The 19,160-nt window shown below is 42.7% G+C and overlaps 1 protein-coding gene across 1 annotated transcript in view; it reads left to right on the forward strand.

Annotated features, from left to right (window-relative positions):
* Positions 1 to 19,160, forward strand: part of MAP3K21 (mitogen-activated protein kinase kinase kinase 21) — a 63,079-nt gene that overhangs the window by 26,313 nt on the left and 17,606 nt on the right. Inside the window, exons 3-5 of the mRNA XM_069572631.1 lie at positions 3,430 to 3,578; positions 4,606 to 4,781; positions 16,507 to 16,747. Coding sequence (XP_069428732.1) covers positions 3,430 to 3,578; positions 4,606 to 4,781; positions 16,507 to 16,747 — 566 coding nt within the window. The remainder of the gene's footprint in view (positions 1 to 3,429; positions 3,579 to 4,605; positions 4,782 to 16,506; positions 16,748 to 19,160) is intronic.

Genomic DNA, 19,160 nt, shown 5'->3' on the forward strand with positions numbered 1-19,160 from the left:
TTCCAGATTGGTTCTTACCAGACTACTTCACTCTGGAAAAATGACCTATCCTAAATTATTCATTCTCTGAAACTTCCAAGAGACAAAGTTGTGCTGTTATTGTTTTAATTTTGTTATTTTCTATTGAGAATAGCAAGGAAGCTTCTTTGAATTTAGACACTTTTCGGTTATTCTAAGAATTTTTTGGTCTCTTGCTCTGAAATGATTTTTGTTGATTGAACTGTAAATTAAGTTTACTTACTCTTGAAATTAAGTATGTAATTAATACATAATACAGATAATACTGCTAATGCATCATAATACAGATAATTTTTAAGAAACTAAGCAGATAACTTTTGAAAAAACCTGTTTACAACTTAATTACTAATACTTATAGCATTATATAACTTAGAAGTACTGCATTATATAACTTAGAGGTACTGCATTATATATTCCTTTTATAAAAATATGTAAAGCAGCGCTTTGAGAGGGTAGGGCAGATATCCCTAATACTTTGTCAGTGATTCAAGATCAGCTTCAAGGCCATGTGAGTGAAACACAGTCAGCAGAGAGTAACAGTCCCACAGCTCAGCCCCGGGTCTGCTGTCTCCAGGTCCAGGTGCCTTTCAGTGATGCCCTCTTACTCCTCCTGGTGGAGAAGGAGCCCTGGCCTCAGGGGCCTCAGGACGGAGCACCTCTGCTTTTGAGCCAGCAGAACATCAGCTGGAGGATCCGTGAGCCCCATTTGAATGGGCACATTCTGTTGTTTCTACATCCCTTTCTGAATGTTTCCAGGGTAGTCTAGAGTCCAGTGGGCACTACTGGAGAGACCCATAAAGGCAGTGGTCGTGGCCAGGTGACAGGCACCAGGGCTCCAGAGTCTCTGTGCAGACCAGGCCTTCATAGACGCCTTTTTGTATTTGTGATTCCGTGAATCGCTGTATCTCTTAAGATCAGGAGATGATCAGATGAGACTCAGAAATCAGCTCCAGTGCACAGGTAAATGGCTTTTGTTGCTTCTGAGCTGTTTTGCCTTTGCTTAGACATATCTTACCGCCTTTTGTCTGCTGTCTTTAAAACTATGCTCAAGTATCATATATAAGCAGCAAACAGAAGAAATGAGAAGTTACTTCTTTAAATTTCAAACTTTTATCTGTTCCTGGTGACTGGCAAGCCTCTGCCAAAAAGTTACGCTTGCCTGCACTAGAGTCATATGTAACACTGACCTTCCCCCTACCTCTTTGGAGCAGTTTTTCAGAGCTACCTGGGCTATAGTCCTCATTATGCCCCCAAGTAAAACTTAACTCACACAAACACAAAAACATTCAAACTTTTTTAAACTTAGTTAATGAAGTTTGAAAATATTAGAAAAGTGAATAGCACTGTACTTCTTATGTTAATAGTGGTGGTTTAGTTGTTAAGTCATGTCCAACTCTTGCAACCCCATGGACTGTAGCCTGCCAGGTCCCTCTGTCCATGGGATTCTCCAGGCAAAGATACTGGAGTGGCTTGCCATTTCCTTCTCCAGGGGATCTCTCCACCCCAGGAATCGAACCCAGATCTCCTGCACTGCAGGCAGATTCCTTACCGAGGGAAGGAATGTACTGAGCTACAACGGAAGCCCCTTATGTTAATAGAGCCTAAAGCAAATATGCTCCTTCCTTATATGCTATTTTTTTTTGAATTTTTAATTGAAGGATAATTGCTGTACAGAATTTTGTGGTTTTCTGTCATACATCAACAAGAATCAGCCATAGGTACAAACCTGTGTCCCATCCCCATGCTTATGTGTTTTAAAGTCAGATGAGTGTCGAGAGTGATTGATGTTTTATGTAACAAAACAGAAGATTATCTGAATGCACTTTATGTTTTGAAGATGACTTTCCTGGTGGCTCAGTGGTAAAGAATCTGCCTGCCAATCCAAGAAATGTAGGTTTGAGCCTTGGGACAAGAAGATCCCCCGGAGAAGGAAATGGCAATCCAGTCTTCTTGCCTGGGAAACCCCATGGACAGAGGAACCTGGTGGGCTGCAGTCCATGAAGTCACAGAAAGTAGGACATGACTTAGCAACTAAGCAACAACAACAGAGAAAAACTAAGGTTCTGATTGGTTTTGTAGAAGAAAATAAATATGTGTAATGTTCAAGGCTTATTTCTATGCTCCCCTGTACTGTCTTGAACTGGACCAACTCAGAGTCTGTAGTATGGATGTGAACTGAAATTTGGTCCTTCAGCTTCATTTAAAAATTCATTTCGAGATCCCTCTACTGTGAGTTTGCTGGTTCTTGTATGTAATTTCATTTGCCCTTGAACTGAAACAGCAGTGACTCAGCTGGTAAAGAATCCACCTGCAATGCAAGAGATGATCCCTGGGTTGGGGAGATCCCCTGGAGGAGGGATATGCTACCCATTCCAGTATTCTTGCTTGGAGTATCCCCATGGACAGAGGAGCCTTGCAGGCCACAGTCCATGGGGTCACAAAGAGTTGGACACGACTGAGTGACTAAGCACAGCACAGCACACACCTATATCACATCTGGGGATGCTGTGAAGAGCTTGGCTGCTGCGCTTGTTCCCTGTTTTTTATTCTCCTTTCACTTTTCCTCCCTCAGTTATAAAAAAGATGTGTCATGTCCTCCCAGCCGGCTCAGGGAGGCCCACAGGATTTCTTTGTCCGTTACTAGTAGGCATTAGGTGGAAACATGAGTAACACATCTTCTAAATATAAAAGGAGAGGCAGAGAGAAGCAATTTCAAAACCCTGTTTTAAAACAGCATGACTGGACTTCAGTCCTGTGCTGTATAGCATGAAATTCTGTAGGGCTGGAATCTTCAGTGTCCTGAAGATCTTCAGGAGGTGTGGAAAAAATGAGACAGAAGGACGAACATCAGAACAGCCACATTGCTCTTTATGTGTGGCCTGGTTCTTGTTGTTGTTCAGTCGCTCATTCATGTCCGACTCTGCGATCCCATGAACTGCAACACACGAGGCCTTCCTGTTGTCACTATCTCCCAGAGTTGACTCAAACCCATGTCCATTGAGTCAGTGATGCCATCCGACCATCTCATCCTCTGTCGCCTCCTTCTCCTCCTGCCCTCAATCTTTCCCAGCATCAGGGTCTTTTCCAATGAGTCAGCTCAACAGTATGAAAAGGCCTGGTTCTGGACCCTATTTAATTCAGTCATGTTCTGCTTTTAAGCTTTCCTATCCACTAAGTAGTTTCACTTCTTCAGAAGAAGGCATAACTGATTTCTGGAAGGAGAGTAATTGCATATGTTTGGAATGTTAAGTGGAAGAACCCACCTCTCACACTGGGATAAAGGCCCCTATGGGCTTTGTTAGAAGAGAAGATGATTAGGATCTGGATGAAGGCCCTGATGTGTTTCTCCCATTGATTGTGTCATGAGGGAAAAAAAATCCCACTTAACTTTATGAAAACTCTACTTTCCAGCTACGGAGTGGTGCTGTGGGAGCTGCTCACGGGAGAGGTGCCCTACCGTGGCATTGACGGCCTGGCTGTGGCCTACGGGGTGGCGGTCAACAAGCTCACTCTGCCCATCCCCTCCACCTGCCCTGAGCCATTTGCCAAGCTCATGAAAGGTATTTGGGTGTCTCTGTGTGCCTATGGGATCAAGGGGAATCACTCAGTAGAACATCTGTATATGAAATAGGTAACTAGTGAGAACAGACTATACACAGCAAAGGGAACTCTTCTCAGTGCTTTGTGGCGACCTAATGGGAAGGAAATCCAAAAGTGAGGGGATAGATGTGTACATATAGCAAGTGAGCACACGCGTAGCTGATTCACTTTGCTGTACAGCAGAAACTAACACAACATTGTGAAACAGCTGTATGCCAGTAAATATTCCACAAAAAGAGAACATCCGAATATTTTTTAAACCAAAAGGGTAATTTCTGTGATTCTAATTTTCAGACGATTTTAAATAATTATGCTGTTTTAAGAAAAAGAAATCATGTCTTTGATCTAAGATGTCAGATTAAGTTTTGATGAAATAAGTAACTTAAAAACAATCCAGTTTAATAATAACTCATTTATACAAAATTCAGTTGAATGGTAATAAATTTGTCATCAAATACACTAGAGGAGTTCAAAGGCAATATTGATTTGGCTTCATATGTGCTATTTTTAATTCTACCTAATGATCAATAATCTTTTATAGTCTCAACTGGCATGGTTTTGCCATGACCTTATCTATTTTGGTCTTATCTTTTTAAAAACTGTTAAGTAACTCTTTTTGTGGGCAGTAAGTTACCTTGCTTAGAACCTCTCTTGTGACTATAACATCTTAGAGACCTAGGTTTTCTTGGACTGACTTTTAGAACTCTGAAACTGTAAGTCATGTGATGAGGGCAGCTTAGGCGAGATAGAGTTCATGGTAAGGCAGAGGAAGCACACGTCCTTATACTAATGTCAAGTCATACAGACAACAAGAGCCTTATCTAATAATAATTATTTCACAGGCTACTGACACAGGCATGGTGTAAAATAAAATTTTCAAAATCATCATCACCTGAGGTTTAAAATCTTGCACAGACCCTGTCAACGCAGGCTGACAGTCTGAACTATGCGGAGAAATGGACTTAGTATGATTCTTATTTATTTTAGAATGCTGGCAACAAGACCCTCATATTCGACCATCTTTTGCTTCAATTCTTGAACAACTGACTGAAATTGAAAAGGCAGTTATGACTGAAATGCCTCAAGAGTCCTTTCATTCCATGCAAGATGACTGGAAACTGGAAATTCAGCAAATGTTTGATGAGTTGAGAACAAAGGAAAAGGTCAGTGATAAATATTAACTGCATAACATGCTCACACTCATGAAGATTATGGAGAACATGAGTCAAGAACCACTAGACTAAACCACTAAACCATTATTAAAAAATATTTTCACACATCAATATTTGTTGATTCTCTCCTTCCTGTTAAAACAAAACAGAACTGTACTCAAAATGTATAACTGGAAAAGAAATAACCTTTTACTAAAGGTTATTAAAGGAATTTTCAAATATTAAAAAAAAAGACTTTAAAAAGGAGAAAGAATGACATACTAAACCCTTTGTGTGCATTAACCAGCTTCAATAATTGTCAGTAGATTGTCACTTTGTTCATTTCTTTTTCTTATTATCATCTTTTTTTTTTAAACTGGAATATTTTAAGTTAAAACCTAGACTCTTGTCATTTTACCTTTAAATACTTCAGAATGCATCTCTGATAAGTAAGAATTTTAAAAACATTTTTCTTGACATTATTATCTTTAAAAATAACGGTAGTTCCTTGATACCATATAAGATTCCATATTGAGATATCACAGTTTGTCTGAAAGATGTCTTCTTACAGTTGATTGGTGCAAATCAGAATTTCAGCATGGGCTGCATGTTTTCCATTAGGTTCTTTAAAACTTCTTTTATGCTAGTTCCCCCTTCTTTCCCCTCTTTTTGTCTTTAAAGCATTACTTTGTTGAAGAAACTGGAAAATTGTATAAGAACTTTTGAACTTTTTAATATGATGAGTGAAGCTCTAGGTGTATGCATTTTTAAGAGAAGAAAAGTAATAAGCTTGAATGTTAACCATGCTGAAGCTGTGTATATGTTACCTACATAGAAAGTGTAAAGCAGGTGAAGCAGAAACACACGTAATAGGAAGGCAGACAAGTCGGGAAGTGAGTTCCTAGTCGTGCCTGACTGTCAGCAGTCCCCCAAACCCCCAAGTATGGGGCACGTTGCTGTGTTTCAGTGGCAGTACTTACTTTTTAAAAGCTATTTCTGTAACACTTTAGCATTTGGATGACTCAGAGTTTATCTTGGTTGTCTGTGGTATATAATTGTCCAATAGATTAAATTCTTCTCTTGTGCATAAGAACCTGAATGTGAGGTCCATGAATCAAGGTAAATTGGACGTGGTCAAGCAGGAGATGGCAAGAGTGGACAACATTTTAGGAATCAGTGAGCTAAAACGGACAGGAAAGGGTGAATTTGATTCACATAACCGTTATCTCTACTACTGTGGGCATGTGTGTGTGTGTGTGTGTGTGTGTGTGTGTATGTTAGTCACTCAGTCATGTCTGACTCTTTGTGACCCCATGGACTGTAGCCCACCAGGCTCCTCTGTCCATGGAATTCTCCAGGCGAGAATATTGGAGTGGGTTGCCATTTCCTTCTCCAGGGGATCTTCGCAACCGAGGGATAGAACCCAGGTCTCCCACATTCCAGGTGGATTCTTTACTGTCTGAGCCACCAAGGAAGCTGCCTTTAAAAGAAATGGAGTAGCCCTCGTAGTCAACGGAAGAGTCCAGAATGCAGTACTTGGGTGTGATCTCAAAAATGACAGAATGATCTCTGTTCATTTCCAAGGCAAACCATTCAATATCACAGTAATCCAAGTCTATGCCCCAGCCTCTAATGCTGAAGAAGCTGAAGTTGAACAGTTCTATGAAGACCTACAAGACCTTTTAGAGCTAACATCAAAAAAAGATGTCCTTTTCATTACAGGGTCTGTAATGCAAAAGTAGGAAACAAAGAGATGCCTGGAGTAACGGGCAAGTTTGGCCTTGGAGTGCAGAATGGAGCAGGGCAAAGGCTAACAGTTTTGCCAAGAGAACACACTGGTCATAGTAAACACCTGCTTCCAACAATACAAGAGATGACTCTACACATGGACATCACCAGATGGTCAATACCAAAATCAGATTGATTATATTCTTTGCAGCCAGAAATGGAGAAGCTCTATACAGTCAGCAAAAACAAGACGTGGAGCTGACTGTGGCTCACATCACGAGCTCCTTATTTCAAAATTCAGTCTTAAATTGAAAAAGATAGGGAAAACCTCTAGACCATTCAATTATGACCTAAATCAAAACCCTTATGATTATACAGTGGAGGTGATGAATAGATTCAAGGGAATAGATCTGGTAAACAGGGCCTGAAGAACTGTAGACGGAGGTTCATAACATTATACAGGAGGCAGTGACCAAAACCGTCCCCAAGAAAAAGAAATCCAAGAAGACAATAGTTGTTGTCTGAGGAGGCCTTACAAATAGCTGAGAGAAAAAGAGGAGTGAAAGCAAAGGAGAAACAGAAAGATATACCCAACTGAATGCAGCGTTCCAGAGAATAGCAAGGAGAGATAAGAGAGCCTTCTTAAGTGAACAATGCAAAGAAACAGAGGAAAACAGTAGAATGGGAAAAACTGGAGATCTCTTCAAGAAAACTGGAGATACCAAGGGAACATTTCATGCAAAGATGGGCACAGTAAAGGACAGAAACGGTATAGACCTAATAGAAGCAGAAGATATTAAGAAGAGGTGGCAAGAATACACAGAAGAACTGTACAAAAAAGGCCTATAGACAGTGACTGCAGGCATGAAATTAAAAGTCGCTTGTTCCTTGGAAGAAAAGCTATGACAAACCTAGACAGCCTACTAAAAAGCAGAGACATCACTTTGCTGACAAAGGTCCATATGGTCAAAGCTATGGTTTTTCCAGTCGTGTACGGATGTGAGACTTGGACCACAAAGAAGGCTGAGTGCTGAGGAACTGATGCTTTCAAATTGTGGTGCTGGAGAAGACTCTTCAGAGTCCCTTGGATAGCAAGGAGATTAAACCAGTCCATCCTAAAGGAAATCAATCCTGAGTATTCACTGGAAGGACTAATGCTGAAGCTGAAGCTCCAATGCCTTGGCCATCTGATGTGAAGAATGACCCAGTTATTCTTTTCCAGTGACTCATTGGAAAAGACCCTGAAGCTGGGAAAGATTGAGAGCAGGAGGAGAAGAGGGTAACAGTTTTAGATGGTTGGATGGCATTGTCGACTCAATGGATATGAGTTTAAGCAAACTCCAGGAGATAATGAAGGACAGGGAAGCCTGGCATGCTGCAGTCCATGGTGTCACCAAGAGTGGAACGTGACTTAGCAACTGAACGACAGCAATGTGCAGTAAATGTCTGGGCAATACCACATTGCAAGTTATTGATAGACTTCATAAAGCTATGTCATTGTCCAGGAGGCATTTTTATATGCCATATATGTGTGATTCTAAAATTGTAGAATTCTTTTCCTTTTTTCTTTCTTTATTTTGAATTGGAGGATAATTGCTGTTCAAAGCTGTGTTGGTTTCTGCCATACATCAGCATGAATCAGCGATAGGCATTCACGTATCCCCTCTCTCCCGAACCTCCCTGCCACCTCCCACCCCATCCCACCCTCTAGGTGGTCCCAGAGCACCAGGCTGAGCCTGCACTACCTCAACTTCCCATTAGCTATCTAAAAGAGTAGAATTCTTTTTAAATAGACCATAATGCTCTGCTAAGTAAAGAGTCCATTTGCGTGTTCCAGTGCTTGACATAAAAATATGGGATTATCGTGTAACTGGGTCATTCTCCCATGTTAAATTACCTTGACTTTCGTAGTATGACTGAGCATTACATCGCTAGACTTTTGCATTGACCATAATACTGAAGGCACATAGCCAACCTAATTGCAGAGGAAAGAGCAAAAAAGTTCTGTTTGTGGTTTGAATATATATATATATGTGTGTGTGTATAATATATATGCATAATAGTTCTTGAGCTAGTGTATAATAATACTGTGTATGGGGCCAAGATGCCTTACACCTAAATTCAGTCTGTGAGTAGCTTCCTTCTGCTATTACCAAGCTGAACTGTGAATTAATACAAGGTATGTCATGGGTATTCCCCCAACAGTAAATGTTTCTCTTAAAAAAAAAACAAAAAAACAATTTAAAAGTATATCTTTGGGGAAATTGTTGTCAGTTTCCATGTCACAATTTCCTCTCAGCAAATGTGTTGAATGTCTGCTGTGTGCTGGGACAAGTGTGAGAGCTCTGCGATGTGGCATCCTGTGTCCTGGACCGCCAGGCTAAGGGTTTGGATCCCGCTGACAAGTTTTCAAAAGGGGCTTGATGTGCTATCCCAGTCAACCACTGGAGTCAGAACCTCCTTCTCACTCCCCATCTGCCGTCCCTCCTCCTGCTTCCTTTGTGTGGTAATGAGATATTGTCCCCATAGGTACCCAGTCTCAAAGGTCTTGACGATGTGGCCTCCCCTGTGACAAGGGCCATCAGTGGTAATTCACTCCCCTGACCCCTGTGGTCCTCACTCATCACCTGCATCCCTGCAGCAGCATCCTACCTGGGTGCCCTGCATCCAGCCTTGCTCCCCTAACTGAGCCCCTCAGCACACCAATGACACTTCTAAACTGCAAATCAGAACCACCTCGCCTCAGTGGCCGACTCCTTTTCTTTATAGCGTCTTCTGTTCTCCCACATTTAGCCTCACTTTGTCCCCAGCCAGCCTGAACTCTTCCATCTCCTCCAGCGCCGCTCTCCTGCATTTCGGCCCTTGAGTATATTCTTTGTCTGTCCCTGGCCTGGCTTACCCTCTCCACACAGTTGCTGCTGCTGCATCCTCAGGCCCCAGAGCCCCCTTCCCTTCATCTTTTGCACCACATAGAGCGTCGCAGCGTCCGGCACTTTCTTTATCACAGCCACACTGGGCCATACTTTATTAATATCTGCTTCTTTGTGTCATCCTTGGTCTGCCTTTCCTACTCGTTAAGTTCATGAGCTGTTCTGCTTTATCCTTGGTCACGTTCCTCTGTAACACTGAGCAAAGAACTTGGCACATGGTAGACGTTCCATAGATACATTAAATACCTAAGTAGAATTTCTTTACTAATATATGTCTTAATAGGTGAGAGATATTAGCACTTATTATTATTGTCATTTTAAAGACTATTTGCCTGTGCTGAATCTCCGTCGCTGTGTGCGGGCTTTCTCTAGCTAGGGCCGCTCTCTAGCTGCAGCGTGGGCTTCTCACTGCGGGGGCTTCTCTTGTGGAGCATGGGCTCCAGGACGCACAGGCTTAGTAGTTGGCACATGTGGCTTAGCTGACCTGAGGCATGTGGCATCTTCCTGGACCAGGGATCTACCCTGTGTCCGCTGCATTGACAGGCAAATTCTTAACCACTGGACCGCCAGGGAAGTTCCAACTGTCATATTTTTTTCAGTGAAAAGATGATTTAAAAGTGTGTAAATGCCATGAATTCTATTTTGAATCTTATGCAGCGGACACCTCAGCTGTTTAACTTCTGGTTATAGATAAGAAACTTCCACACGTATGTGCAAGGAAATTAAGGTTATTCACTTTTAAGTATAGTTTGTAATAATGAAAAACTGGAAACAACCCCAATATCCATTAATAGGAAAATAAATGCCTAAACTACTGTATATTCTTACAGTAGCAATCTGTACAGTCCTCAGATGAATGAACTCCAGCTGTATGTTTCAACATGAATAGTAGTGAGTGAGTGCTTAGTCGTGTTTGGACTGTGATTCCGTGGACTGTAGCCCACCAGGCTCCTCTATCCATGGGTTTTCCAGGCAAAAGTACTGGAGTGGGTTGCCATTCTCTTCTCCAGGGGATCTTTCTGACCCAGGGATTGAACTTGTGTCTGTTGCATCTCCTTTGGCAAGGGGATTCTAGTGCCATCTAAATCTCAGACAGTATAATATTGGGCAGAGAAAGCAGTTGCGGAGGGATAATCACATTGTATAAATTTATAAGACCACAGAAAACAGTATTATTCAAATGTACAGAAGGGCAAAGTATAGACAGAGGAAGGATACAAAAGATACAACTTAAGTACAGTAGGTCCGAAGGTGAGGGGATAGGATTCACTGTGATGCACAGAGGACTTTAACAGGTCTGAAACAGATATGGTAAAAATTTAGCATCTGTTAAATATGGATAGTAAGTGCATGAGTATTTGCTGTTCTCTCTAGTTGTAGTATATATAAAATATTTCATAATTTTAACTAGTTAAGAATAAAGGTTAGAGGGAAATCTGTAAGCTGCTAAAATCCTTTTTTTTTTTTTTCTTTTTTGTAAGCCATGTTTTCAAATAGTAGACTTCTAGGTAATTTACTGACTTCCTTAGATTTTTCAGTGTTTTGTGAGTTTAGAAATTCAAAACTGATAAATGCAATCTTGAACCCTGACCCCCTTAATAAGTACCTGGAGCTCATTTAATAAGAAACAGTCATCCTGTTTGAGTCTGTTCAGATCACACCGTCAGCATCACATTCAACTGATGGCACCATGTCTTAAAGGGACTTTACCAGTAGCTCAGCAGTAAAGAATCTGTCTGCAGTGCGGGAGACACAGGAGATGTGGGTTCGATCCCTGGGTTGGGACGATCCCCTGGAGGAGGGCATGACAACCCACTTTAGTATTTTTGCCTGGAGAATCCCATGGACAGAGGAGCCTGGTGGATGACAGTCCTTGGGATCACAAAAAGTCAGACACACAGCACCATGTCTTAAAGAGCTCCCCCAGGTGGACGGCCAGGGACACGGGAGGGGCCTGCACACCTGAGCCCTCAAAGAGAAATGGATGCAGAAGGGGCTGTACGGGGCTGTCCTCAGTGCTGGAGGGACTTTCTAGCAGGTGAGAGAGAAGATATATTCCGGTTGTTCAGGGTTCAGAAGTAGGAGGCCTCTCAAGTGAGCGCTCCAGGCATGAAGATCGGGTCTCAACAACTTCCCAGCTCTTGGAGCCGAGCAGGAGGACAGTTGAGCCTGCTCCAGCTGTTCTGGCCCTGCCCTCGAGGAATTCAGGCGGACGGCAGGGGTGTGCACACAGGAGTTCACTAAACCGTGGCCTGCCCTGCCCCCGTGTTGTATTAAGTCTTTAGCAGAATGCCAGAATCTCCAGCAGTCGAGCAAAGTGGTACGGACCGAGGACTTGAGCCAGCCTGTCTGGTTGGGGTCGGGGCGCTGCCACTGGCTGACGGAGACTGTCCTGCCATCCTCCCACACCCCCACAAAGTGTCCCAGCCACGCTGTCTCCCTCAGGGTGGCATGGGCTTCCACGAGCGAGGTATCCAGAGGGCTCAGGCCTGCGTGCTGCTTGCTAAGTGCTGACAAGTGTGCGTGTTCACCTTGCAACAAGGAAAGCAGTGGCTTTGACTGAAGCCGGGCAGGTTCCTGCCAGCACCCGCAGCCCCATCCCCAGCCCAGGTGCTTGGGAAATGGGGCTCCGAGCTGGAAAATGACTGAGTGCATTACTTTTTCAGCCTTGCAGTCCTTTGAAGGATTACTATCAGTGATATTATTAACAGGTTTTTAAGATTTTTTTTTTTTTTACCCCTTCCCAAATGATTTTCAGGAATTCTGAAATGAGATGCTTAATAGCAAAAGTAAAAAACATTTGGGGAATGGAAGAAGACTTGGAGGAAAAATAAAACTTGGCATCACAGAATTTAAAATTTGGAAGTGATGTTGTTAATAACTAACTCTTATTATTTTAAACTTGGTAATTATATATGAAACCGTAGGAGAGAGGCACAGCCAGTGAGTTAATTCTTATCGTTAAGTTAAAGTCACTCAGTCGTGTCTGACTCTTTGTGACCCCATGGACTATACAGTCCATGGAATTCTCCAGGCCAGAATACTGGAGTGCGTAGCCTTTCCCTTCTCCAGGGGATCTTCCCAACCCAGGGATTGAACCCAGCTCTCCTGCATTACAGGTGGATTCTTTACCAGCTGAGCCACAAGGGAAGCTCAGTTCTTATCATATGTGGTGAGAAAATAAAAAAAGAATGCTTTAAGACTGGATGTCTGCTTTCTCCATGTTGAGGTCTTATAAGTAGTTTCTTTGCTATTCTTTGGGTTCATTTTTGCAATATACTACAGTGGTATCGTTACATATATATATATATATATATGATTTCTGATATATTTATTATATATATATATGACTTCTGTGCAGTGCTTTTTGAAATACAGCATTTATGGTATGTTGTGGGTTGTTGGTTTACAATTAAAGAATATATAGTCTTTTTTTTTTTTTTTTTTTTTGCTGGAAGGTTTCAGGTTGCATCTTTTTTGATGGAGTCAAAAGCACAGTAGATGTGCGCTATCTCCCTTTCCTGTTCACTGATTGCTTGAGGCAGGAGGCGTCAGACCTGGAATTAATGGTCAGTGACTTGGCCGTGCTCTGTGTTATTCAGTAAACTGTGGCCTCCATAGATACCGGTTCCTCCCCAAATTCCTGGCTTCTTATCTCTGCATGTCTGTCTCTGTACACTGGGTGTGTGCACCTGTCTTTGAACCACTATACGAAGGCTTGTCACTGTTAATGATTAACACCTAGTGCCAGGAATTTGGGTTTCCCATTACTAGAATGGCCTGTGCCAAGCAATTAAACACACAGCACTGCCTAGTAATCTCAGCGACCGAAAGAATGTTTTTGTGTGCTTCATAATTTCAGAGAATCCAAACGGCTTCTAATACCCCAGACTGTGTTTTTTTCTTATACTTCTGAATGCTTTAAAACTCCTTCAGAAGGAAGAGTACTTGGCTACTTTCTCTTTGATCTTATTTTTTTCTTTTATGAAGTCTTATTAACCAAGTGACTTTTTTTTTTTTAATTTATAAAGTCACTGCACAGGGGTTTACACTTTAGTTTGAGACCTGGAATTGAAAATGGTTTCTTATTCAATTACTGTAGCAATACCACAAAAAGCCTAAGTGAATTTACAGCCTTTATCTCTTCCTTATGCCATTTCATTCCACAATAGCTAATTGGGTTGTTATCTACACCCCTGAAAAGTAATATCTTAACAGAAGGGCGGACAGTAATGAATTCGAAGTTGACTGGAATGATCCTCTGTCCCCAAATACACTATAGTAAAACCTCTAGTTTGAACAAACTGTAAAGCCACTAGTTAAATAATGGATTCCGAATTGTTTCAAACAGCTAGTGTTTTCTTCTTCTTTCTTTTTTCTTTTCAAGTAATAAATAGCTATTTTTATTTGGCACAATATAATGAAGAAATACCAGTCTCTCCTCATAAATCAGCTGATACATATTAGCAGAACTGATTTGAATAGTGATTGGTCTTAAGGAAATCATTTCTCATCATTTTGTTTATGAAGTTTGTTTAGAAAAAAAACAAATTGAAGGGATGTTTCAAAGGTGAGTTTCGGTCTACTTTGGTAGAACTACCGTAAGGTCAGAATTGATCCACATACAGAACCTTTATTTTTAGGACTCTCCTTTCTTCTTGATATTACCTTATTCATGCCGGAGGATGCGCCCCCATTTTTATTTTCCCTTATGACTCCAGTCACATGGCTCAACTCTCCTTCTTTCCATGAGCCCCTGTCTTGCAGTGTTTCTTCATATCAGTACTTTCGAGGTGGCCTCTGGAAAGTGTGCCCTGCTCTTATGAAGTGTGACATGTTCACACCAAGCTTGTAGCTCTTTAAGTTCACAGCCCAGGGCTCCGCCTGAGAAGGTGGAGTTTCTCACAAAGTTTTTGGCCTTAGGACCTGGGCTTCCCTGGTGGCTCAGATGGTAAAGAACCCGTCTGCAGTGCAGGAGACTCAGGTTGGATCCTTGGGTCAGGTAGATCCCCTGGAGAAGGGAATGGCTACCAACTCCAGTATTCTTGCCTGGAGGGGAATTTCATGGGCAGAGGAGCCTGGTGGGCTACAGTCCATGGGATCTCAAAGAGTCAGACACAGCCGACTAACACACACAGTCTAAGATTGAACTTATCTGGTGCAGTGTAAATAGAAGTTTGTGAAGGCCTGGCTTTCTATGTGAATGCTTGATTTATGGCAGGGTGGTCTACAAGAGAAAGCAATTCAGCACCAAAAGAGGTGTTTATGTCTCTGATAAAGAACGGAACACTTTACAGAAATGGAATAAGAATGGGGATGTGGATTAAAGACTGTGGAGTTCTCAGTTTTACTATTGAATAATTTTTTTTATAATAGGAATAAAAGTATTCTTCATAGATTTTCTGTTTCTTACCAGTTAAATAATTCTAAAACCAAAACTGAGAGGAAGTTATATTTTAATCAGTGTGTGTCATGACAGAGGGACTTTGTTAGCTAATTCATGACATCTGTGTGTGAAGCGACAGTTTCCATCCATCCACGGAATCCTGGAAAAGTCTCTGTGGACTGACTGTATTTTCCAGTGGCTTATCCTTTTAGAGCTGTTGCATTTTCATTTCTGATGGGCCTTCACCTGACTCCTGCCATATTAACTTTGTTTTTCCCCTTAGTCTCTCCACCACAATGTGTTAATTCCCTAAGCAAATTCTTAAATACCCTAAGGAAAGAAATCTAACCTGCTGCAGTCTTCGGTGACTAGAATTTTCCTTTAAGTAATCAAGCTTTCCCTTTTGGCTTTAATGGGCCTTCTTTTCCCCCCTAATTCTTATTGAAGTAATGTTGTGTTAGTTTCTTCTGTGCAGTAAAGCAATCAGCTATACGAATGCTTACATCCCCTCCTTTTTAGATTTCCTTCACATGTAGATCACTGAGTAGAGTTCTGGGTCTTCTTCAAATGGGCCCTTCACATCAGTACCTGGCTGCTGTGTGTCGATGTACATTTTGAGTGTCAGGTGATTGTAAAGGCCAGAGACAGAGAGAGTCTTTACACTTGGGTATAAAGACGTGTGATGCCTCTTCTTGGATCATAAAACTAGAAGGGCCATGGAAAGATGGGATCGGTGGTCCCCAGCTTAACACCCTGCACACCTGAGCTTGTGGCCGGGTGCCCTGCATGCATCCCGTGGACGGGGTGTGCCTCAGCCCGGGGGATGCTTCCTTGCCTTCTTCTGAGTTGGGCTTTGAAGAAGGTGGATAAAACTTTCAGAAAGAACCTTGCAGGAAGAAGGGCAGATCTGAGAAACCACCTGGTGAGGTGCAAAACCCGGCACCTGATGGTGCTCTGCTGTCTCTTCAGTCGTGTCCAACTTCTTGCAACTGTAGTGCAGCCCTCTAGGCGCCTCTGTCCCTGGGATTCTCCAGGCAAGAACGCTAGAGTGGGGTGCCATGCCCTCCTCCGGGGGCTTCCCCACCCAGGGATCGACCCTGCATCTCTTAAATCTCCTGCATTGGCAGTTGGATTCTTTACCATCTAGCGCACCTGGTGAGACTCAAAACCCAATACTTAATTATGCTAATGGCCCCTAATACAAATAAGCTGCTGGTGCTGCTGCTAAGTCGCTTCAGTCCTGTCCGACGCTGTGCAACCCCATAGACGGCAGCCCTGCAGGCTTCCCCATCCCTGGGATTCTTCCCTGGGCAAGAACGCTGGAGTGGGTTGCCATTTCCTTCTCCAATGCATGAAAGTGAAAAGTGAAAGTGAAGTCGCTCAGTCCTGTCCGACTCTTAGAGACCCCATGGACCTCAGCCCACCAGGCTCCTCCGTCCATGGGATGATTCTCCAGGCAAGAGTACTGGAGTGGGGTACCATTGCCTTCTCCATACAAATAAGAGCCATGGATTAAGTAAACCATTCTGCCCCCCACCCCCACCCCCAAAACAAAGCAGAAACACCCCAGAATTGCCAGATGGAGCCTGTGTGAGCCCCTGGTGAGCTGGGGTCCAGCCTGGCCTGTCTTGGCCGTGGGGAGGCTCCGGGAGGCCTGCAGTGACCTTGATCCTGTCCCCTGTCCCGGCGGCAGGAGCTGCGCTCCCGGGAGGAGGAGCTGATGCGGGCCGCCCTGCAGCAGAAGTCGCAGGAGGAGCTGCTCCGGCGGCGGGAGCAGCAGCTGGCCGCACGGGAGATCGACGTGCTGGAGCGAGAGCTCAACATCCTCATCTTCCAGCTGAATCAGGAGAAGCCCAACGTCAAGAAGAGGAAGGGCAAGTTTAAGAGGAGCCGCCTGAAGCTCAGAGACGGCCATCGCATCAGTTTACCTTCAGGTACGGTCCCGCCCCGACGTCCCCTCAGACTTATGTGGTCGTCCCTCCTGTCTGCTTCTTTGCTTCATCGGAGCTGGGGAGTGAGATTTTATGACTGAGCATCTTCACCTCGTGCTTCAGTCCGTGGTCAGAACGTAACAACCTAGTGAGTTTTCACGTGTGAAGCAGCCTGGAAAGGGAGCATATTGCAGGGGACCGGAAGCAGTGTATCTGACTGTGGGCATCCTTTCCTGTTAATGACATTATTGTTTACTCCTTTGGAAATCAAAGCAGAATTTCTCTTTAGCTGATTGCATTGAACCAGCACTACACAACATGGTGAAAATCCAGAACAAACACATCTTACTCAAAATACTTAAACAATCAAGAAACAGAAACAATGGAATGATTTCTTTGACCCTCACCAGTGGCAAATTTCTGTCTGTAATCCTAATAGCAAGAAAAGTGGAGTACACTGAGAGATACAAACTCAAAGTAAATTAGCAGCAAAGAGCTGATTATTTATCTATGCAATTAGCATGATACAACAGTTTAGGATTTGGGGTTTTTTGGGGGGGGAAAGGGGAATAAGTCAAATGGAACATTTAACTTAAACTTCCTATGTAATTTTTTAACCAAATCAAAGTTTGAAACTAAGAAACAGAGGTATATTTTAAGATCGTAATTTAAGAGAACTTTTCATTAGTCATCACAATTGTTAGGCTGCAGTTACCTTTTAAAATCTGAACATCAATTTCTTGCTTCCACAAGGAGCTGGCTGTTATCTGGGGCACTGAGGTTGCTGTTCGCACCCTTAGCAAAGTATATTCAGTGCCTCGATGACCACCCACCTTCATCTAAAGGTTCAAAATCGTTGAGGTATAAAAGTGAAAGTGAAAGTTGGTCAGTCACGTCCAACTCTTTGCAACCCCATGGACTGTATGCCATGGAATTCTCCAGGCCAGAATATTGGAGTGGGTAGCCGTTCTGTTCTCCAGGGGATCTTCCCAACTCAGGGATCAAACCCAGGTCTCCCACACTGCAGGCAGATTCTTTACCAGCTGAGCCACGAGGGAAGTAAACCAGTAATTCTAGGCAACCTTTAAAAAAATATTTTAAATCATTGCGATATAACATAAATGGATTACGAAGAACTGACTCATTGGAAAAGACCCTGATGCTGGGAAAGATTGAAGGCGGGAGGAAAAGGGGACAACAGAGGATGAGATGGCTGGATGGCATCACCGACTCGATGGACATGAGTCTGAGTGAACTCCGGGAGTTGGTGATGGATAGGGAGGCCTGGTGTGCTGCAATTCATGGGGTCACAAAGAGTCGGACACAACTGAGCGACTGAACTGAAATGGATTATATGTTGGGAGAAACTAAACAGAGTACAAAATAGCAAACATATGTCAATTCATAAAGTTAAGTTCTTTGATGTTTGATTGAGGTAATATCAAATGTCCCTCTGTGTTTTGCAGTAGTTTTCTCGCAGGGAAGGATGACGACGGAGCAAGAGCTGGCTGCCCCTGTAGGGTTGGTGTTTGTTGCTTCAGTTAAGTTCAAGTCCAACTCTTCTGCCACCCTGTGGACTGTAGCCCTCCAGGCTCCTCTGTCCGTGGGATTTCCCAGGCAAGAATACTGGAGTGGGCTGCCATTTCCTTCTCCTGGTCAGGGGATCTTCCTGACCCAGGGATCGAACCTGAGTCTCATATGTCTTCTGCTTGACAGGTGGATTCTTTACTGTTGAGCCACCTAGGCAGCCCAGCCTACAGAGAATACACAGTCAATGTGTATATATCTGTATGTATCTGTCTTTCTATATATGTATTACATCTTAGAGTGTTCTTTACAGATTCCGGTGTTTTCCTGAGATGTTTGGTAATAGTGTGGAAATTTGATTTAAATAACAGTAACAGGAGTTTTGTTTTATATAAAATATGTATACATTGTCTTGTAAAGATACTTACTACAAAATCCTTGCAGCTTGCTACGTATTGTGACTTCTTTGGTTACAGAAGTCCTTAATTGATCAGAAAATTGCTGCTGTGGGGTAGTCAGAAGTACACAGAATATACATCATTGATTAAGTGCTTTGATGAGGTGAGAACTGGCTATGTGGTCCTCATTCATTTTACCTTTGACCTCTTTGGGAACAAAAAAAAGGTACTTTTCCAGGTTCTCTTCTAATGTTTGCTTTTAGCCGAAGTGTAACTTGAAAGACAACTCACTGGACTGTCTGATATGTCAGACATAATTTAAAATAGTCTGTTTTGTTTAAGGTAAGGCTTCTTTCTGCTTTGATATAGATAGTAGACAAATTCAGAGGGGAATTCAGTGTGAGTTTTCTTCTCTAGTCCTGAGCTATATCAGTGTTCTTCTATCTGTGTTGTGACCATATTACCATAATTAATATTCACTGATTCCCTGG

This window comes from Ovis canadensis, chromosome 25 (genome assembly GCF_042477335.2).
Source record: "Ovis canadensis isolate MfBH-ARS-UI-01 breed Bighorn chromosome 25, ARS-UI_OviCan_v2, whole genome shotgun sequence".
Classification (NCBI taxonomy): Eukaryota; Metazoa; Chordata; class Mammalia; order Artiodactyla; family Bovidae; genus Ovis; species Ovis canadensis.